Source organism: Alligator sinensis, unplaced genomic scaffold, assembly GCF_000455745.1.
Source record: "Alligator sinensis unplaced genomic scaffold, ASM45574v1 scaffold1042_1, whole genome shotgun sequence".
Taxonomy (NCBI): Eukaryota; Metazoa; Chordata; order Crocodylia; family Alligatoridae; genus Alligator; species Alligator sinensis.
The window spans coordinates 509,433-532,639 of NW_005842958.1; the positions used below are offsets into that span (position 1 = coordinate 509,433).

The following is a 23,207-nucleotide window of genomic DNA, read 5'->3' on the forward strand; positions in this document are numbered from 1 at the left end:
TGGTGGAATTAAAGTACTGGGCTGAACAGCTTCCTGAATACTCTTTGGACAAGAAGTAAGGAGACTATTAGGAACCTGCAGGTGGCCAGTACATAAACCAATCCTTCCATGGTATGGAAAGTCCTTGTACTGTATAGTGCATCACAAGGAGTAGATACATGCTTCTTGGACAGAAAAAAAAAGAGGGACAAGTCTTTTTACCTAAGCATATCTGGAACTCAGGGTATACATTTTGCTGCCAGGCCCATTCAAGTTCTTTTTTTAATGTATTCATGTGTCTATCAGATTAGGATTCCAAAAACCCTAGGGTAAAAGTTCACTTTACATTTAGGCAGTATGTGATTTGGCTAGTGAGGGCATGGAGAAGAGGGTAGTGTCCCACATGCAATTTAACACTTACTAAGTGCAGTTAAAATGTGAGCAGGAACACAGTCAAGCACTTCAGCATGTATTAAGTGCTCTCATGGCATTGCAAAGTCATTGTTTTTCAGATGAGTGTTATCTCCTAATGTGTACTAACTTTAATAGGTCACTACATTCCAATGATTTGCAACTGTTGCAAGGGAACAAGTGACACCAGCCAAAAGAAGTTGGAAACAGGGATCATATTTGAAAATAAGAAATACACTCTAGCAGTGTAGGGTTTAAAAGTCCCAGATGCAGGGTTTAAAAGTCTTGTAGGAGAAGTGGTGAACAAGCCCTTTGGTTCCCGCCAGCGGGAGCCTCAGCTTCCCCTATCCCTCCTACAGGGAAGTCCTGGTCCCAGGTGGAGAACCACGGTTGCCCTGGGGTAGACCCCAGCTGGTTGGAGACCAGGTTGCTCCAAACTAGTGCCAACAATATTGTCAGCATGTACTTTGGAGACTGGGGCTGTCCAGGGCGGATGCTGATTGTCAGACATCAACCCTGGAGGGCCCCAATGTGTGGACATGCCACACATTCAATTTTAAAGTACCATGCAAATCAGCCACAAAGATGCTTTACATTATATGTGGAACAATATTATGGTTGATTTACCATTTTATGGAACCTTAAAATGGTTGCATGTGTAACATCCTTGCCATTTATGCCATGATTAATATCTTAATTGTGGCACAAATGTAACATGTAGAAGGGCCCTAAGATTAAGCTGCAACTCAGCATAAGCTGTATCACAGGATAGCAGAATTTGATATGAAAGTTGGTTTTCAATACCAGTCGGATATTTAAATTTGGGCATAAAAGGATATCTGTTTATTTGTTAATATTCTCTTACCTCCTTATATAGAGAACTTGTTGCTTACAATTTAACATTTTTTTCTTTTAAATAACATGCAGAGCATTAGCTACCTGGTTACATCAGATATTGTGGAAAGCCTCTTCATTATAGTATATGATTTACACAGGAGGTGGACAGTGCTAAATATATCTTTAAATTTGCAGTAATATCTAAATTTGAATTGGCATTATTTTAGTATGTTTAAGTTTTGGATTAAACTATTTGAAAAACAGTTATAAATATAAGAACAAACCCAAAGTTTATAATAATTTGATATTTAAATATTACAAATACTTAATATTTAGGCTTTGATGAGTAGTTCAGAAAAGATGGAGTTGATATGATCATTCTGACTGCTAGGGAAAAATCAAAAAGCAGATGACAGAGGTGAGAGCTGCTTCTTAAAAGGTTGTTAAAGAGAGACAGACAAATTCAGGTCCTCTTGGATACCCAGTTGCATTAGGGGTTCAGTTGACAGATGATGCCATGTTTATTTTTAGACTGTCGACACTGCCAAATAACTTTACTACTCAACTAATGGAGTTACTTCAATGAGGTGTACACATAGAGCTATATCGGAAAAACACTCCTGAGTGGTAGATCCTGAGTGGTAGAGAGTGACTTCCGGACATGAATCCAGTTGCAGTTTTCTGTTTAAAGAATGCCAGGCTCCTGCCAAAAAGATGAAATAGGAGGGCGTCTATTCTAATTTATGGCATTGGTGTAAGGTCCTTCACTTCCTTCAGGACTTCAGTCAATGTCCTTTATGCAACAAGGGGCTTCGGAAGCTGATATAGGAGACACCTATGCAAGTGGAGATTCTTTTCAGACAGGAAGAATTATCTGATGAGTATAAAGCCAGTTAAACATTATTGGTTTATCTAGCCTAGTTTCTGCCTCTGACAGGTGCAAGTAATGAAAGTTTTAGAGAAGAGGTGTCAAACTCATCTGAACCTACAAGCCAAATAAGGATCTCTGGACCAGTCTGCAGGCCAGACTAGGTAGCACCACAGCTCCCAATGCTGGCCTCCTGTGCCACAGGCAGAGCGCACTGGCCCACTTACAGGTTTGCACTGCAAGCAGCATGCAGGTGGGATGCAGCATCATGTGTGCTGCATGCAGCCTAGGAGGCCAACATGGGGCCCATGCTGCATGCAGCACCCTGCCAGACCAGCCCTTGTGTGCTGGCTCCAGTATGGCCCAATCCAGACCACCCCTGGAGGGTCGGTCCAGCATAGGCACCACATGCAGCATCCTCCCCAAACTGACCCCCTGTGCCATGTGGAACAAATGTAGCCCCAGGTCCAGCCCGCACACCGCATGCCCACAGGACAGATCATACAGGTCCACAGACTGATACAACTCACAGGCCATATGTTTGACACCCCTGTTTTAGAAGAATGTATACAAGCAGATCATATGTAGAGTGACTTCTCTCTCATCATACTCTCCCAGTTACCAGCAGTCATAGGATTAGTGATATTCTAAGGCCAAATTATGCCCTGACTGTTTGTGTGTAATAGCTGCTAATGGACCCGTCCTCCATAAATGCATCCACTCCCTATCTGAACACAGTTATATTACTGATATCCACAATACTCGTTGTCAACAAAATTGTTTGTTGTATGCAAAGGTGGTTAGCTGTGTTAGTATCAAGGTAAAAGGTAGGGAAGGGCAGCACTGTAAAGATGAATTGGTTGAGTGGCATGAGCCACTTTTGTAGGCAACAGCATAATTCATTAGATGCAAAAAATGAACTAAATGGCAACTATGTGATTTGAAGAAGACTGTCTTGCATTTGAAAGGTTTTCTAACTGTATCCCAACTACATAGTAGGTCCAGTAAAAGAGAGCTCCCTAAGAAATCCTGGCTTCTCAAAATTTTTGGACCATCGCAGCTACCACATCACTCTTACATTGTATAATTAGGGTTATTACCCACCCCCAATATGAATTACTTCAGGCTTTTTCTTTCCATTTCGCTGCCCACACACTCAGTACTCTGAGATCTTTTCTTTTCCCCCACTGTTCACCAGCAGCTATGAAATAGATTATCTTGAATAATACTGTATTAGAATCATAGAAAGTTAGGGTTGGAAGGGACCTCAGGAGGTCACTTAGTCCAACCCTCTGCTCAAAGTTGAACCATCCCAAGCTAGATCATCCCAGCCACAGGCTTTGTCTAGCTGGGTTTTGAAAACCCCCAAAGATGGGGATTCTGTCACCTCTCTGGGTAGCCTGTTCCAGTATTTTACTACCGTCCTAGTGAGAAAATGCTTCCTAATATCTAGCTTACATTTCTCTTGCTGCAACATGAGACCATTGCTCCTTATTCTGTCACATTATCTTCAAAATTTGCTAACTCTTTACTCCTTTGTGAATATATAAGGAAATTGCCTGTCAAGGGGGCTTTGGGGGAGCGGGCAGGGAGAAAGGTCTGGGTCCAACCCCCCCTGCCTCGAGCTGGGGCCACTCCCTGCCTCCCCCCACCTCTTTGGGCTGTGGCCGGGACCATTCTCCCCTCCTTCCTACTGCTTCAGAATGGGGCCAGGGCCAGGGCCATTCCCGCCCCCCCCCTCATCCCCCCTGCTGCTTTGGGCCAGGGCCTGGGCTGGGGCTGTTCTCCCCCTCCCTCCCCCGCCACTTTGGGCTGGGGACTGGGCTGGGGCCATTCCCGCCTTCCCTCTGCTGCTTCAGGCCAGGGCCAGGGCCTGGACTGGGGCCGTTCCCCCCGCCACTTCGGACCAGGGCCGGGACTTGGACTGGGGCCATCCCCCCTCCCCCCGTCGCTTCAGGCCAGGGCCGGGGTGGTGGTGGGGCGCAGTCACCAGTAACCCCCCCTCTTCGCTCCCCTCCCTCCCCTGTTCCCCACCACCTCCCCTCCCTCCCAGCTCTTCTAGGGAGGGAGGGGGCACTGGTCCCTGGCTCTAAGGAGCAGACTCTTTATGGCATCCATTATGGCAGGGCTCTGGTCCCTGCTGTCCCTCTCTGCCTCCAAGGATCAAGGGAGAGGGGTGAGGCCAGCTCTGCTGGCCTCAATCCCCACCCCAGGCCCCTCAGTCCCCACTATCATGGCGGTGCTCTACCGCCTTCGTCTGTCCTGTGAGCTGCTGTCTGTCCCTGTTTGTGTAGGGTACTATGATTGGCTGCCAAGACAGCCAATCAGAGTGCAAATAAAGCATTATGGACAGACAGAAAAAGACTTTTATAATACTAGAATTTGAACAACACAGGCCTCAGGACAGATCCTTGGTGGACCCCAATATTTACCTTCCTCCAGTGTGAAAAATTACTATTCAGGTCTACTGCAAGATGGTCACTCACCCAGCTCCCTTATCAAGTTCTGTGCTCAGGGTTTCCAGCCTGTTTACACAGGGAAACCTTGTTCCTACAGTAAACAAAACAACAGAACAAGCAAGCATACCAACAACAAATCAATAGACAGCAGATTTTGGTTTTGTTTTTCTTCACATCTTGGGTGGGGGCAACCCAGGCTCCATGCTTCTCCCTCCTCTTCCCTTGCACTCTGCTCCTGGGGATTTTAACCTTCTTTGTGACTTCATCCTCATTTAATAGTTGTTAGTACAGGTTAACCCCCAGTCTTGCAGCTAGGCAGACTGCTATCTGCCAAACACCAATCACTAGGTTGCAGCCTTTGAAGGCTGAACACCTCCTTACACTTCTTGTTTTTTCCTTGCCTTTTAACCTGACTACAATCCATAAGAAGACTTTTCTTTTAATCCCATACCAGAGATGGCACTATGGAAACCTGGAGAAACTTTGGAAATCTGGAGAATCCAGCCTGGCAAGTTCAAAATTTAGCCACTTGTTTACTTACATAATGCTGCTCATTGAGAGGCAGCAAATGAGAGCTACGTGCCAGCATTAATTCCAACTCAGTTTAGGGTATAATTGAAAATGTTATTTTTAATTGATAAAGCTTAATTTGATCTTGCTTTCTAGTACATCTCTCTCATTGTGTTGTACTGTATGGTTGTGTCTGCACATGATGCTTTAATGTGCATTACGGGTGTGCATCTACATGTGTGCACCCTTAATGTGCATTAAAAATGGCCAGTTTAGGCTATTCGTGCCTAAATTTGATACCTAAAAATGCAGGTATCAAATTCAGGCATGAATTAGTTAAAGTGCATTAATGCATATGTAAATGCATTAAAGCACATTAACATTGTATGTGTCAACTGACTTGGGACTAACTTTGGACACTTTATGTGCTGGGATGCAGCACTGGGCACGTTTAATTAGCAAGCTGTGCTAAGTAAAAGCACCTATGTGTCACATGCATCAGTGCTGCCATGTGTCCCCGCACTGAAAAAATGGCGATGAGGCACTTTGATCTAAAGCTCATCAGATTTATTTTATTTCAATATGCCCCACCACCATTTTGTCAGTGCAGAGACACACAGTGATGCTAATACACGTGATGGGCGAGGCTGCTGGAGCACGTCACTTTCCATGCTCCAGCAAACTTCATTAATAGAGTCTACTCTGACGCGTTGGATTTCCAGTGCATTGGAGCAGGCGTCTCACATGTGTATAGAAGTCCTTCAGTCCCAAGTCAGTTCACACATAGCATTAATGTGCTTTAACGCCTGCACATGTAGATGCCTGCCTAAACCCACTTAATGTGCATTAAGCTAATACACATTAAATTTAGGCACTCTTAAATGCACATATAGACATGCCCAATGAGTGGAATAAAAGCAAACACACAAAGAGGGGGTGCAGCATTTTCAGTAAGTAGGTTATTTGTTCATGCATTCTGTTGGTTTGAAAAATAAGGGGAATTTGTTGATTCTCAGGACACTTTGTATAGAGCAATTGTATATGCAGGCTTGGGCCTGATGTAGTAATTGAAAAGGGAAAAGTGTTTTTTTTGGGTACTACTTGGAAGAGGTAGCTTGCATCTATAATGATGTTGTGACAATGTGTAGGTTTTTCCTTTTTTTTTTTTAAACACCAATAATATGCTTTGATAATTTTCCTAAAAGCATGGTTTAGAAACAAACAAACAAACATACAAACAGCCACCCTCCACTCATCACAGCAAAATGAATGAAAAAGCATCCAAAAATTCCATTAGAACAACAAAATACCCTAGGCTAGGCGAATTTGATATGCTTAAACAAGCAACCGTTTATGACTGCATTAATTACTACTAACATAAACCAGACAACATATGGAGAAAAGATGATATAACCTAGTAGGTCCTGTTAATTAAAAATGATACATAGGCCACCAAGTGGAACACATGTCAAAAATTCAGCTGCACACCAGATACTGATGGTTTTGTTCCTGGGTAGTGTGGTAGGGTAGGGTGGGAAACTATAAAGAGTTACTGGCAGTTTAAAGATGATTGTTTTAACCTCCTGTCTGTTGTTTATTCCTTATCCATAACAAAAGAGGACAGTTTGTTAACTACATGTTACTTACTGCATGAAGCTAGATTTCTTCTTTGCCACAATTAGTCTTAAGTGCTGATTGTTCAAATTTGGAAAACATACACTGAAAACTTCTCTCTCTGTACTACACTGCCCCATGAAATACAAAATGACCTTAAACAATATTTTAATATTACTAAGTGAAAAACAGGGATTTCCAATGTTATATGCCAATGGAAAATGCATATTAGCCACAACTGAAGTCTTCATATATGTTACCAAAGAGGTAAGTATTACTGATGGAAAGATTTCTAATGACTGACAGCTTACCGTGACTAATGAACTTAAGATTAGTTATAACTTGTGTCAATCATACATTATGATATTTCATCCTTTCCTGGAATTGACAGCTGTGGAGTATGAGCAAGTTTGCATGGAGCAAAGGAGGATTTTAGCATGAGTCACCTGGGGGAGGGGGAGGAAGGGGGCGCATCTGAGTAATGCCAGTTTCTAAAAGACCAGTGAATGCCAAACTATGATATGATTCCACAATGGCAAACTGTGAAACCTTCACAAATGGCACTGGAGGAGTCAAGAATTGCATACAAATAGCACTCAACATAATCAGCTAATGGAGGTAATAGATAACAGAGATGATCACATGCTGCAGACATATTTTTTGTTTTTAGAGCAGATTGACACCAAATGAAAATAACCCCTCACTGATTCAGCCACACTATAACAACTTGTGGTTACCTTGGGGCAAACAGAAGCACTACAAAATGAAAAATTACAAACTTCTTACCCAGGAAAGGAAACACATGAAACAAAGAAAAGTTCCCACTTAAAACATATCAAAAATACTTTTTAAGATTCACTAAAGTATTTCACAAATTATTAAAATATTTCTTACAACATATATCCTTTTCTAAAGATTTAATCTATGAGTTCTTTATTCCTGAGCTACATTCCTCATTTACCCATATTAATATCTAGTGTTATCTTATAAAATTCAAGAAAAATTTCTAGAAGAGCCATCCTATTTTCAGATGTCAGATTATGCAGTTGTTATCCTCTACACTTCATTCACATTGTAGCAGGACAATTGGCTTACCTAGAGTTTTATGACTAGATCTCTTGCGTTTCATTTTATGTGCTCTCTTCAGCATTAGCTGTGCAGTGGAAATATCCTTAAAACCCCTATGAGAAGGTGACAGTTTATCATCAATTTCACATTTATCTACTACCCTTTATTCTCTCACACACACTTTACACAAGTCATACAATAGTGTAAAAACATACTACATGTTGCTCATCTGAAAATATTAAGAAATTACAGTCAATTGACCTGATATCTCTAATGCTGGTAAAAAGGTTTAAAGTGGTATCTGACAATCAAAAATAAAAATTATTTTCTTAATAAAGAGGGTGCCTTTTAAAAGCCTTTAGACCTCTAATGCCTGGGTGATGGACTTGTGTTAAAAAGTAAGTAAGACAACATACCATTCTTCTGAAATTTTCTCTTCTTTTCCTGATTTGAATGAAAATTGCTCTTTATCCTTCAGGTCAGAGAATGGTGATACAGATCTCTTCTTCAACCTGACAGTAGAATAGGATAACAGAACTGAACACTGACCACACATTGAAAAGATGAAATAAGAACTTTCCAAATGTTGCTACTCTGAAACTTTTTTGGTACCTTCTGAATCTCAGAAACAAATAAAAAAACAAAACCAAAAAACCCCCAAATAAACCTATTTTTATAGTCAGGAAGGGGTTATCCTGGACAGTAATATGCATCTGCCATTGATTTAAGATGTTTACATTTCAATTACTTGAAGCATATTTTAGCCCTCTCTCTCCAAAGGAATTCAGATGTGTAAGAAATCCTTTTAAATCCTTATCTGTTCTTAGAAATCTGAATTTTAAAAGGTCTACATGTTACAAGATAGCTTTTTTTCTTTTTAAAGTGTAATGAATCACAAAACTCTTATATATTTGTATACTGTTATACTCAACTCTAATACTTAATAATTAAATTGACAAATGCTAAATTATTGCATAGCCAATATACTGTAATTGTTTTGTTCAGTTTTGATGACAAATGCTTTTACTTAAACTTCAATAATCATGTGACTTAACAATAAAACATCTGCAAAAGCATCAAAGAAGAGTCTTAGTTATTCTTCCAGGGCCTATTTTGGTTCTTGTCAGGTCATAATGAACTACAATCAATAATGGAAAAAAACAAATTATATGACTTACCTGCTGCTAAGCTGGCTGCTTTTTGGGTAGACTGAATATACTCTCTTATCACACTGCCAGGCTTTGTATGGAGGCCAGGGCAAATTATGTGAATTTCCATCAGAACACAGAGACTTAGGATACTTGCAAGAAAGAGAAACGAAAGTGTGAGTTAATAGCCTTGTAACTTTGGTGTTGAGTAGTCTCATGGACTTCAGTGGAACTACTCAATAAATACTGTTAAACATCATCAGGTTTTCAGAATTGTGCCTTTCATCTGCATTTCATAGGCAATATCAACTATGATTGGCCCCAAGATCCAACCTTTTTTTTTAACTATATATTGCAAAAAAAGATGTAATGGTTATAAACAAATGTAATTATATCTAATGATTTCAACAAAAACTAACATAAAAGGCAATCAATGTACTTATAAAAATCCTTTTTTATTTTGAGCAAAAATATCTTTAGGAATATTTTGCATATAGAAAGAGGAATAAAAAAAATGCTACAAAAACAGCGAGTTGAGAACTTCAAAGTTTATCAAATAACTAGCAGACATTACAGTTCAATGACCTTTAGCTGTTCTGAAAATCCTCAGCTGTTGCTATATAATGCAGACTTTAATATTTTTAAAGTACTGTGTCAACTCACAATTTTTAATCTATTGCCAAATGTGCAGATGAAGCATATCATCATTTTTTTTTGCTACCGTGAAGTAAAGTGTTGAAAGAAATCCAAAATAAAGAAAAAGAATTAAGTAAATGAAAGAAAAGCTACATGAAAAATTACATCTGGGGATGAGGAGGAAGTCAGAGGCTTCTAAAAGTAATTGTGTTTTTCAAGTCAATAAATTGCAGTATTAATCACCCCAGAGCAGCATATCCTTAAGGAATGAACAAAGACTGAAGACTAAGAAGTTTCCGTGACATGTTACCTTTGGCCAGTGCAGCTGGTTTGAGAGCAGCAGTGTTTTTGAAGGGAAGCGGGTGGAATCTAAAGTTAGCCATTCCCTCTCTAAGGCAGCCTGTATGAATGAGTAAAGTCAAATAGTGCACTGATAAAATCAGTTTAGTTTAGATAACTTTTTTAAAGTCTCTTATAAACTGTCTTGCATGCTGTTTCAACTTTTTTCACGTCATATATCAAAATAGCCACCTGCAATACCATTCCAGTTTTGGAGCTGCTATCTTGAATTAGTTTCTATACATTAATCCACAATTAATAAATATTTGTAGTGAGATGTTCTGATCCTGCTCGCTAATTCTTATTTTACCCCAAGAAAAATGAACAAATAAGAGCTAGTAAAGCAAGTCAAACCCCAGAAAACTAGTTTAAGTTACTTTTCAGTTAAACATAACAGGCAGAGAGAGTATTGTTTGCTTTTTCAAACCATTAACAATTTACATCCTGTTTTGTATTTCTGTTGCACTTATTGATCCAGAGTATTAAGCCAGTAAACAGTCATAATCAATAGCCAAAATATAAACACCTTGAACATTTATTCTCTCAAGCAGTCTCACTTATCTGTGGCCTGAGGATAGCATTTCCAAAGTAAGTGTTACTCAGAAGGCCCCTCTAGACTTTCAGGTAAAGGTGTGATAAGATCTTGTATGCGATCCACACAATCTCACCTTCTGCCATGCCATATGAGCACGGCAGGAAGCCTGGCTGTGGGATCCAACATCTGATCCAATCACACCTTATTGCTGGTGCAGGGGGAACCTGGGATCCGATAGTTTCCCTGCACTGACAGGTAGCAAGCTCCCATGTCTGAAGCCCTGCAGCTGATGAGGCTTGCAGCTGGGGCAGCGAGTGGTACACCCCTGCAGCAGAGAGCCCCGTTAGCTGATGGGGCTCCCAGCCACATGAGAGCACCTGGCCAAACACTCAATTCATAGCATGGTAAGAATAAATATATAGCTTATTCCTTGCAGGGGTGTAGGTTGTAGCCGTGTTGGTCTAAGGACATAGGCAGACAAGGTTCCTTGGGTGAATTTGATATCTTTTATTAGACCAACCCAAATAGTTGGAGAATAGTTATTAAGCAAGCTTTCGAGTTCAAAAACCCTTCGTCAGGCTAAGGAAGTTTCTGCAGTTGGTGTGTGCTCTTCCTGGATGGAATGAAAAGCCTAGGGCACAATTTAAGATGTGATTACTGGATCATCTCACCTTAATAGATGGGGCCAGAGTGATCATCAGATCTGATGAAGAATGTCTTGCATTCAAAAACTTGTCTAACTTTATTACAACCATGCAGTTGGTTCAATAAAAGATATCCTTACCCCTCACATAATTCTATCATGGCTATAATATCTCTTTCACACTACTTTTACTCAGAGTGAATAAGAATGGCAGAAGCAGGAGCTTCAGGGGGTCTTTAGCACTTTGCTGCTGAATTATCTTATTTTCTAAAACCCAAGCGTAGATTAATATTTTAAAATCAGAAAGTCTGTAACTTTTCTCATCCTTCCTTGACCTTTTCCACCATGTTTTCTTATACCACATTTAGACAAGTGATAAAGATACATGCTCTCATGACAGTAAGTAAATACCTCTAAGGATTTGGTTTCTATCACACGGGACAGCCACTCTGATTGCCCTTACTTACCACTTATATGGGGGTTCATTTTGATCCTAGCTCCCCTTCTGAAAACTTCTAATTTATGTAACTAGAACATCTTCCATTTATGGAATGTTACTAGCTTGCTTTCATTTTTTACTCTGTAAGAACTTGAGATGGGTCTCCCAGCTCTGGATACCTTAAGATAGGATTACAGTAATTCTTTATTGTCTAGCTTGTTTAATAAGACTTTGTATAACCCTAAAATGGTGAATAACAGGGGCTGCCAGGTTCTTTATGAAAAGGAGACGACAGGCTCGTATGTAAGTTATTTCGAAAAGGTTGCCTTGGATACCAGTCAAATACTTTTCTGACTTTAAATCTCCTTTTTATTTGTAAGACTATATACAATTTTGAATCAACATCCTGCTTCCATTTTTACCAAACTTTTTGGAAGCAATTATTTTGATAATTTCAGCTTATTTTTCACTCTTCAAAAGCAAGAACTCTTGAATATTAGGTTCCTTCCCCCCAGTACTTGATATGAATATCGTTCAGTGGGCGCATCTACACGAGACTCAACATCACCACAGCAACGAATTATGGCGATGTAGCATCAGTGGGTATGAACTATGATCTTGCCCCTACTGCGCAGTAGGGTTGGAAATAACCTGTGCAGTGCCAGGACTGGAAAGTACCGGTGGTTACTGTAGGTTACTGTGCAGTACCAGCTTTAGCAGGTACTAAATGACTGCGTAGTAACAACTGCACAGTTGGGTGCATTTGCAGACGTGCCCAGTATGTTTTATTTATGAAATCCAGATCAGATTCTATGTCATCTTTTTTTACTAGCTGATATGCCTTCATTGATCTTTTCCATATATTGTTTAATCTCAAGAACAAAGAATTTTAGGCTTTTCCTCAACCCACTTGATATCGGTTGCATGTGTTCCGGAAACATCACTGAGATAAATTGCAGAGGTATGTGACAAATAAATTTATCATGCGCTTGTAACTGCTTCTTCTGCCCTCTGCCCACTAGTCCATCTCCCTTGGGATTTATTCTCATACTGCAAACTGCTTCAAGCTTAAATGCAGCCACCATTCAAAAACAAAAATCAAATTGCCATTTAAACATTTTTCTCTTTTCTTGAATAAGAATTTTTTCTGTGCACTTAATATCTTAAAAATTAAATTCTAATCAATCTGCCTTCTGCAGCCATGCTTACAGAGCTACTTGTATTGTATACATATGCAAGAATAGGGAATCTGTAAACGGTTTATTAACAGTGAGTAAGAACCAATCTTGACTGTAAGCTCTCAGGTCAAGTCCGCAGACTTGGCAGGTTGAAGTTTTACTTCCCAACTGAGCTCATTTGTTAAAGAAACTGCAGTAAGAATGATAATCCAAGATACCATTTGGGGGACACTTACCCAGCAACAAATATTAATGGAATGTAAACTGGATCCCTTTGTTTTACTGCTGTGATTAATAACAGCCTACTTTCTTTGTTTTTTACATTTATGGTGAAGCCTTAGTTTAAAATTCACCTTTTACCATTTATTGAATTTTATATTAATATATCCTGTTTTGAACTGTATTTTGATTTGTTTCATTACATGGATGTAATTAATTGTAGTGTTTTCTGTGATAGAGAGAGAAATTATGTGTTAAAGGACAGCAAAACATTATTTTAAAAAGTGAATAGAGTAATAAAAAAATGCTACTGAGAAAACTGATTTAGCATTAATGTCACATCTGCTGACAGAGCACATTTGGCACTCTTAGTGCTGTTAAAACCAGTTTTTAACAAATATACCAAAAGATCATTTGCTTTGGCCAATAGCAAACAGATAATAGATTGTCAAAACATATGTTATTCCATTATGTTTGTCCCTGGAGCTTCCTACAGCATCAGTTTAAGAAACTCCTATTCATTTTTCCTATAAGCCTAGTATTTCCGTATAAAAGTCTAAAACACTAAAACAAAGCATATAAAATAGATTTTCCAGCAACAGTTGAAAAAGGAAGATAGGAATCGAAACTGATGGAAAAAGTGCAATCTGTGTTATACTAAAGGTAAATAAAATTATACAGGTTTGTTGTATGGACAATCATTTTAACTCCATTTTACTAGAAGACCATATATATACAAAAAGATCCACCTTATATTAAATATATTTCTGAAATCAAACTAAGAGCCTAATCTTGCAAACATTGCAACATTATGCAGTGTGTATAAGTAAATATAAGCCATTTTATATCTGTGTATAAGTAAACTCACAAATATAAAGACAATCAACAAGAGTCTTTGCAAAATAATTCCATTTGTATTTTAATTCTGTTATTTGCTTTAAAACAAAGTATAATCACACTGACCATTTAACAAAGTTATTTCATAAGCCCAGAGATAATACATTAATTGCTTACAAGTTAGGAAGAGATGCACATTTCGAACAGTAAGGAAATAATTTACTTTAAGCCCCTTTTGGCTGAATATTTATATGCTTGCTTGTTAACAATTTTTTCCAGTGAAAAAAGAAACACACATATTATACCATATTACTATTGATATTATCACCTGTAATTCTCCAAGTTTCAGCCCATATTCAAGCTATATGACCATTGATAACATAGTTCGCGATACAACAAATTATGTGATAAAATATGGAGGAATTGAAACTAACTTAAAATAAATCTGTGTTTAGTATTTATTTAAACACCAGGCTGATCCTGGCAGATATTAAAATAATGGCGTGATTGGGATATGAGGAATGTTATGTCCTATCATAAAAACTGTCTGTTGTACCATGTCATTTGTGGCATGGCAACTGGGGTGCATGCATGATTTTTAAAATCCTGGGGTGCCAGGACCCTGTGATCTGGGACAGTCTCTTGGGTTCCCACACCCTGGGCTTTTAAACACTGAAGGTGTAGAGCTCAACTAGGCTGCATATGTGGTTTTTAAAAAGCTTGGGGCACCTGGCAATTGACCCCTTCATGATGTCACCTTCTTGGTGCCCAGGACTTTTATACAACATGTGCAGCCCAGCTTGGCTGCACACATGGTTTTTAGACCAGTGATTGTCCCATGTCTGATTGCAATTCCCCCAGTCCAGTCCTGGGGATTGTCCTGGACTCTGGGCCTGCCCTGTATTTCATCCCTATGCATAGCTGAGGATGGATATGAGGCACAGAACAGTCCTGGTTCCTGAATCAGGACTGGGGTTGTACCCTGACAATTCTGGGGATCAGACAAAGGAATGAGGGTGGCTGTATCTTGGATCCTGAAGCTTCCCTGTGCCGCATCCAGATGCTCAGCTGAGCATTGGGACAGGCATGGCACAATTGCAGGTCCTGGCCCAGGAATGGGGTGGTCCCCTGACAGATCAACAGCAGGGCTCCCCCTTTGTACCGAACAAATTTGAAGACTTGCCTTTCAGCCCCTATGTGGAGTGCACAGCAGGGCATTTAAAAGTGCTATTGGCTGTAGGCATGTGAGCTGCTGGGCAAGGCTATAAAAAATGTGCCAGGCAGGGGGAAGCCCACTGGCTTTCTGTGCCACAACACTTAAATGCTCTGCCCTGCACCTTGCATGCATGCTGCAGGGCAAGGCTGCAAACATGTCAGGCTAGTTCAGGACCTGAGACTGTCCTGTGCCTGAGGATGACAATCAGCTGATTGTTGGCATCAGGACTGAAACAGCCATGGTCTGAGACATGCCTTGTTCAATTTAAGGCATCATGCAAACCAGCCACAAAGACATTCTACATTGTATGTGGAACATCTTTATGTTGCCATAAAACGGCACATCAGCCACAAGCTGGCTGAATATGTGACATGTTTACATCTTGTACAACATGTTAATTGTGCCATAAATGAAACATCTGTCAGTGCCCTCAGTTACACTGCTTAGACCTACTGGATAAAAATGGTGTTATATTGAAATGTAGAGCCAAAAAAACAGTGTTAGGTTTTGTAACCAGCAATTTACATCATTTCCACACTATTCTTTTATATCTTATTTCTTTTCTATTACTGTATATGGACTACCAATATGAATTGTTAGTAACTGATGAATTAAAAAATAGTAACTAAAAATTTTGCTCCTTTAGCTGAAATTGTGGCAAATAAAAATGGTGACTAGACTTCAAAGATCCACTGAATTCAACTGAAATGCACTATAAATCTGGCTCTGGATATCTAAATATTTCCTAATTCTGAACTAAGCTATACAAGAGAATGCACACTGCTTTATTAGCTGGTAGAATAATCGGACTCATTAAAACTCCCAGGGTGAAAGAATTTTTTGTATGTCTTTTTGTCTCAGATCAACATGGTTACCAAGTACATCTCTGAAACATGGAAGATGCCAAATTTTAGCCAATTTTGGATTTTAAACATTGCAGAACAACAAGGAAGGTTTTTTTTTCACATCCTTGCCTGCCATCTAACACCTCCAGGGAAGGAATCCTACTTGATCAGCACATCAAAGAGCTACTCAACACAGCTCACAAAGACACTCTCATGGACCCAGAGGGACAGCCTTCCATCTTCATCTCCCTCTGTGCAAAAATGAAGTTTATTTCCTACCTATGAGGACTTCTTACCATCTTGTACCATCTACACTTTTCCCAGAGCAGGACGAAGGGACTTTGATCCTGAAAGCCTGCAAAAAAGGACAATTTTCTTGCCAATTTCCAGTTGGTCTAATAAAAGGTATCATTTTGGAGCCAAGAGTTCTATTTTTTTTTGTATGTCTAGGGTGAAAGAAAACTTTAAATGTGCCAAAAACATTCAATGCTCTAATTTAAAAAATAATTTTCACCGACAGTCAATCAGCAATATATAAACAAGGAAAAATGGTTTTTTTCAGGAAACTTCTCAGACTTAATAATGTTTAATTTCTAATAAATTCTTTGCAATTACTTCTATTTACAAAAGAGGAACTTCCTAGCAGACTGGGACACTCCCAGGTATAAAAACTAGCTTATTAAGTCCTAAAAAGGACTGTCTTGGAGTAGCATAGTATTTAAATAGGATGCATCACAGAGAGGAAGATGTTAGCCAGAAATCAAGATAGAAAGATGCTGCTTTCTGATAAAAGAAAGGCTATACAGTTGGGTTTCCTCTTGTCTGACTTTTTCTTTTGCCCACAAAGTTAGCAGTAGCTTACATTTTGGCAGGGGGCTGGACTCAATCTTGCAAGGTCCCTTCCAGCCCCTAATGTCTATGAATCTATTAATGTTATGATTTCCTATCCCTGACCCAAAAGGCTTAAAAGCCGCAACATTTTAGGAGGTTCCTGTGCCACCAAGCTGTAGCTGCCATGCCTGTGACTCAGTTGTCACCAAATGCCTCTGAATCCCCTGACAAAAGGGTGGCTTCATTGGCCAGATAAAAATTACTTGACCCATGGGCCATAGGTTGCTGACCCCTGCACAAGAGAGTAACATGGTATAAAGCAGTTGCTTTGCATCTGACATGTGTTGTCTAAAAAACAATTCATACCAAGCATCAGAATCTGGGAAGTACTGAAATGCCAAACCAACCAAAAAAAACACCCGTTGAACGTATTTCACCTACACCATGAATCAAGTATTTTTTATCCCAACACTGGATTAGACTGTTATTCATTTCTGTCAATTTGCTTGTAATTACAACATGAAATATGCTGCTGCTGAACAAGATGCAAAGTCACGCAGATATGGAAGAACTTGGGTTACATGAAAACATTTTACTTACACTGAGCTAACCCATACCTGACCTAATCAGTGTTAGGTTGATCTAAGTGTCAAACTGTACATTAATTTAGGAAGGTTAGATTGGGCCAAAAACATGGCCAGCCTGACCTAACTTAGGTCACCTGAGAATTAGATTTGGCACGGGTTAGTTCAATCTACCAAATGTTTGTACACATCTGGCGTGCAGCCCTGGGGCTGAGAAAGCCCAGCTACTCACTACAGCCCTGATGCTGAACTTTTCTTACCCCCGATGACCCTGACTCGGCTATATTTATCCCTCTGCCCACCCCCCCCCCGGAGCCTGTGAACTTGCTAGTACCTTGTCCTGCCATCGTACATCATGTTCCTGGCACAGCTCCGGCATCAGCAAAGATCTATGAACATGTACACAAGCAGGGTCCCACAACCGTGTGCATATGCCCTGTCTATAAACACAAGACGCATAAGGAATTTGGTTGTAGCCATGTTGGTCTAAGGACATAGGCAGACAAGGTTCTTTGGGTAGATGTGATATCTTTTATTAGACCTAGTGAGTAGTTGCAAAAAAGTTCTCCCAAGCTTTTGGGCACAATCACCCTTCTTTAGGCATAGGGAATCTCTGCTGTTCTGAGACTCTACTACTGTAAAGTTTCCCTTACGCACCTTTGGCTTTTTTTCTCCCCTCTTTCCTGCTCTACCTTTTTTCTTCCAAATTTCCACCTATTTACTTTTTCACTGACATCCTGTCACACGTTTAGCTTCTTTCATTCCTTAGTCTTCGCCACTCCCCCCCCCCAATTCTGCTTTGGAGCACAGTATAAAACACAAATATGACAGCTATTCTGGAAAAATCTTTGCTGTCTTGCTAACTGAGAATAAATTAGTTAGGAAAGGAGAGGAAGTGCTGATATCGCTAAAGAGGAGATCAAAAGGATTTCCTTTTAAAAAAAAAAAGAAAAAAAAGGCATTCAGCAATTTTACCAGCTTTTTCTTTCTTTGTATTTTTTTCTCTCTGTAGAATAAGCAGATATTTAATTAAGAAGTCTTACCAGAGGGATCTTCCTACAAACTAAGTAGAGGATTTCAGAGAAAAGCTAATTAGCACAAGGAAGAGCATTATATTAATCTGGCTATAATGCCTTTTTTAGAGCTAGTTTATGACATATAAGCATACCTTATATTTACAGTGGAAAAGCTTGCAGCATAATGTATCCTTCTGCCAACAGAGGTAGAATGACTAGTTGGTAAAGGGATATAGCATTTCCTGAACTCAAAATTATCATGGGTATATTTTAATATGCCTCCTTCTGATGAATCTGCAAGTAGATCTACCTCTTGAGCCGATGTTACAGCTTTACAATGTGTAAAAGACAACTTTCAGATCTCAGGTTAAATAATTTGGAAATGTAGTACATTTCATAGGTAAATCAGTGGAAAAGTGACGGTGTGGTTTGCCATTTTTGAAAAATGACTATGGGAGGCACAGTAAAAAACAGCACAGTGAAACACACTGGGCATGTCTATACGTCTTGCTATGGCAATGTAACAATGCTCTACATCACCATACGGCATGCTATGGTGACATAGCGATCATATGTGTTTATATGTGATTGCCAACTATGTCGCTGTAGCGGTGCGCTCCCCAGGTGATGTGACGGCAGTACATACCTGTGCGCTGCACGCACGGCATAGTAACTGCCTGTACTGAGCTGTGATTTAGTACTTCTAAAAGTAAGTACTAAAGCATGGTGCCGTAGCAACTTTGTCCTACAGCGACATACACATGTGCCCTCTGGAACTAAAGTGAGAGAAACAGGGATTTCTTGGTTAGGTAAATTCAATATGAATTGTCCAAAATTCCTGTGCATATTAAATAGCTATATAAAGATTACTTATAGCTACCACATGGCTCTGTCTATAAACACCAACTTCAGAAAGCCATCATACTTGAACTAAGAAAAGGCAGTGAACTACTGCAAACTGAGATTATTTTAAAAACACCATTATAACTGCTAAAACCAAACACTGTGTCCAGCCAAGAAAAGTAGAGAGAGGTACCATATGGATTCCAAAGAAATATCACAACAATGAACTGATCTCATGGGATTGCAAGAGATTTTAAAAACAAAGAAACTTGGTTAATTATTAGTGTGCATGCCTTTAAAAAAATTAAAACTGGAAGAGAGGTCCGGTTATGTGCTATAATCTACCGTCTCTCTCTTGTAACTGTATAATTAATGGATAATCACAATATTTTGTTGAGCAAAAAAAAAAATAAAAAAAATCTGACTGCTTTCTCCAAATGTAATTCTGCCAAAATTCTTAAATAAATTCAGACAATCATTTGACCAGGTTTCACTCTTTTTCCAATTGTTTTTACTAAAAAAAAAAAATTAAGACAAAACTAAAATTAGCTGATACAGTACCTAAAAAGAATAAGGGTAAATGATTAGTATTAAAACGTCACAGAGACCCTGAGAGAATTTTCATTTCTGAAAACTCCAATGTATTGCTATATTGAACTCCAAACAAGGCTGAGCCTTTTGAGAGTCTTACAGAAGTCATTTATGATATTTATTTAATATCACTCTAATATAAAAACTTTTCTTCAAATTGTGTTTTTTGTCATGAAGGAAGCTATGGGTCAGAAGCCAACTCCTACATTTTGTTTTGAATAAAGGACTACAAAGTACAGATGGGTGAACCTTCTAAGCTTCAGAGGTTAGATTTGGTTCACATAAGCCCCAGAAATGCTTGGATACTTACCCAAGCCTTTTGAAGTTCCAACTCCTACCCTCTCAGCAACCTCAACAGTCCCCAGGCTTCTGGCACTTTCAATTCTTGCTTTTGAAGGCTCTAGGATCCCCACATATTTTCCCTCCAAAGGTTCCCAGAATCCTTCTACCCTCCTCCCCCAGGATTTTACAAGACCCTTCAAGGTCCATGTTCCAGATTGTCATACAATCACTGCTCCTTTGTCGATAAAGCCATGGAACTCAAAAACTGCAACAGTTTTGCTGTAATAAGACTAGCCTTTAGAGTGTATGTATCCAAATAATAGGCATTCTAGAATCCCCCCCCTTAAAAATAAGACACAATAACACACTAGCAAAGGATACTAGAAGCCCAACAGAGGGAATGCCACAATTGCTGGGTTCTTTATCAAAAGAAAGAACACTTGCAGTCACTAATTCAAAATGATCTAACCTTTTAAAAAGTTCTGATCAGAACACAACTTTTAAAGGGTATTCAGTTTCTGGATGTATGCTCTTTTTGGGACTTGCAAATCCCCACAAAAATGGTAGATTGAGAAAGCATTTTTAAATTACAGAGAACTATTTCTGAAAAGTTGTCAAAAAGTTAGTAAGAAATGGAACAGGATAAACACTTATTTATTTATTAATTCATATGGAATACAGCAACCGAAACAGAACAAGCTAGAAACAATTTATAAAGAACAGCACTGATGAATAAGGCTAGTGTGAGTGTTAGATTTGATATCCATTGCAAAGCATTGCTAGTAGCCTGGTGCAGATTTTCAATGCAACCATGAAAATGATAAATAGAACATTCCTTTGTGATGTGTGCTATAGTTTGGATTTCATCACACTCACCACACTCACACTTGGGGTCTTTAATAAAATTCTATTTATGTAGTTTTTTTGTAGACTCTTAGGGTGTAGACAGAAGTGCAGCTGCCATCTGTAACTCAGAATGATTTTTGCAAAGTGTTCTTTAAAACATTACCCCAGACCAAACACAAGTTCACTGTTGTTTCTTGTGGGGGAAGTTAGCTGCTGGCTGGCAGCTTGCAGCCAGGTTCCCATAGCATCAGCCATGGCTCCCTGCCAGTGCTCCTTGTTTTCAGAAGGGTGGGGGGAGGCAGCAGATGGAGCTCATTCTTGGGGTGCCCCGACTGGTGCTGAAGGGTGGGGTGGGTGAAAATTGGAGGCCTCTCACCTTGGGATAGGCTGGGAGCTCCACAGACAGAAGTTACAAAAGACACTACATTTTGTAACATCTTTATCTGATACCACATACAACAAGGGGTCAGATTTTCACCCAATCAGCCATTTTTGAAGCTGTTTGCAGCTGTGCTCTTATGCTTGGTAACAACTATAAACTGCTTTCTGTGGCCAGATCAGGCAAAAATGGTCACTTGTATCTGCATCCTTTAAGTAGCCTGTTTACAGTGAAGATCAGGAGCAGGAATATGAGACAGAATAAACAGTCAAGGAACAGGAGTGTATCTGCAAGTATCTTAAGGAAATCCTTGTCTGCCTGTCCTTAGACCCACACAGCTACAACCTACACCCCTATAATATGGAAGATATCGATTTAATCACTGTTTTCTACAAAAAAGTGCATTCTTATTGTTTGATATCCTTTATTCATTTACTAGTTTAATTTCTTGAAACTTTGTATTTTTAGAGAAAGGTAAGGGCTTGACTGTGTGTACACAAACTTGTAGAGAGACAATAGGACTGATGGGTGGGTAATCAGGTCTGTTATCTCTCATCTCCATATACTGCTGTTAACAAGGATGTTATTGATGGAGACAACAAACTGTCCCTATGCCTGAAGAAGGGCCTTTGTGCCCCAAAGCTTGCAAAGAACAATTTTTCCAACTATTTAGGTGGTCAATAAAAAATATTACATCTACCTACATCTTGTCTGTCTATGATCTCTGGAGATACAAATACACAGCTTGAAAACTAAAACTAAACATCACGGAGATGTTTCATGGGATCTTCTAGGCTGAGCACTGAGTCCCATTGGGTGGAGTGGTTTTCTTTAATCTTTACTAATCTACAGAGGAGTCTCCAGGAACCTCATAAAATTGGGCCCTTCATATAGCCCATGGCCTGTTGTGATCTATTTATAACACTTTTAAAAAGGTTACATGAATATATTGTCTCAAATAGTATATAATTAGAAGTTGTAATCCCATCCCATTACCATACCTTTGAGCTTTAACATATCTTAAATTAAAACTATCTTTATATGTTTTTTTTTAAAGCATCTTAACAAAAAAAATAAAAAAATACAATTAATCAAAAGCTTTTGGTTTAAATTTTTTTAAATCCTTTTTAAAAAAAAAAGGAATTGTTGATTTTTATCCACTGTGCTATTACAGATGCTGTGGGAGTCAGGGGCGTTGACTCATGACTCTGTTCCCCTGGCAGTCTCTCCCGTTCCCCCTGGAGTCATGAGACTGTTCCCCTGGCAGTCTCATCCCATCTGCCAGGGGAACGGGGACTGGCAGACGTGCTTGGACTAAAGCTTGTTTGACGAGCTTTGAAGCCCGGGGACACTGATATACAAGACACAGGAGGCTTCTGGAGTATGGTAAGTACCACGTTTCAGAAGACTCAATTAATCAAGTCGGTTCTGATGCTCTGGAAATACGGTGTGTTGGAGCAGCCTCCCAGAACATTTGCAGGCACCCTGAGGTACTAAATTAATGTGCATTAAATTGTACTAATTCACAGTAGTGCATTTGCATACTTTTTTAGTGATGCTTAATGCACAGCAGACTATTTTACGGCAAATTACTGTAATGTCATGGTTTTATATGTGATACTTTAATGTGCAGTAAAATAGTCTACTGCATATTAAAGCAAAGATGTAGATGCACCCAGTGAAACCGGGAAGGAGCAAACTAAAGAATCCATACTCCAGAAAATCCATCTGTAGTACCAAAGGAACTATCATACGGGTGGGTAATTATTTGGTGGTGCCTCCACCACCTGCAATGGGTACCATTTCTGCAGGCAGGGGCATGAAGGGAGCAGATTGTGGCTCTGCCCTAGGCCCTAAGTGGCTATGCTCTGCACTCATCCAGGCAGCTGGAATGGGGCCATGCGCAGGTAAGGCATGGGCATGTATCATCTGAGAGTGGGACTTGCAGGCAGGGCCAGCCAGGGTTGGGATCATGGGGTAGTGACAGCATGGTTCTGGGACGCAGGGCAGAGCTGTGATCCGCTGCCTCCACCACCTGCAATGGGTACCATTTC

At 39.6% G+C, this 23,207-nt stretch overlaps 1 protein-coding gene across 1 annotated transcript in view; it reads right to left on the reverse strand.

The window, feature by feature from the left end:
* Window positions 1–9,930, reverse strand: part of LOC102380854 (leucine-rich repeat and IQ domain-containing protein 1-like) — a gene marked incomplete at its 5' end in the record, with an annotated part of 91,902 nt that extends 81,972 nt beyond the window's left edge. Inside the window, 4 exons of the mRNA XM_014526088.1 lie at window positions 7,774–7,859; window positions 8,163–8,258; window positions 8,925–9,046; window positions 9,841–9,930. Of these exons, the coding sequence (XP_014381574.1) occupies window positions 7,774–7,859; window positions 8,163–8,258; window positions 8,925–9,046; window positions 9,841–9,930 (394 nt within the window). The remainder of the gene's footprint in view (window positions 1–7,773; window positions 7,860–8,162; window positions 8,259–8,924; window positions 9,047–9,840) is intronic.
* Window positions 9,931–23,207: the final 13,277 nt, after the last annotated feature.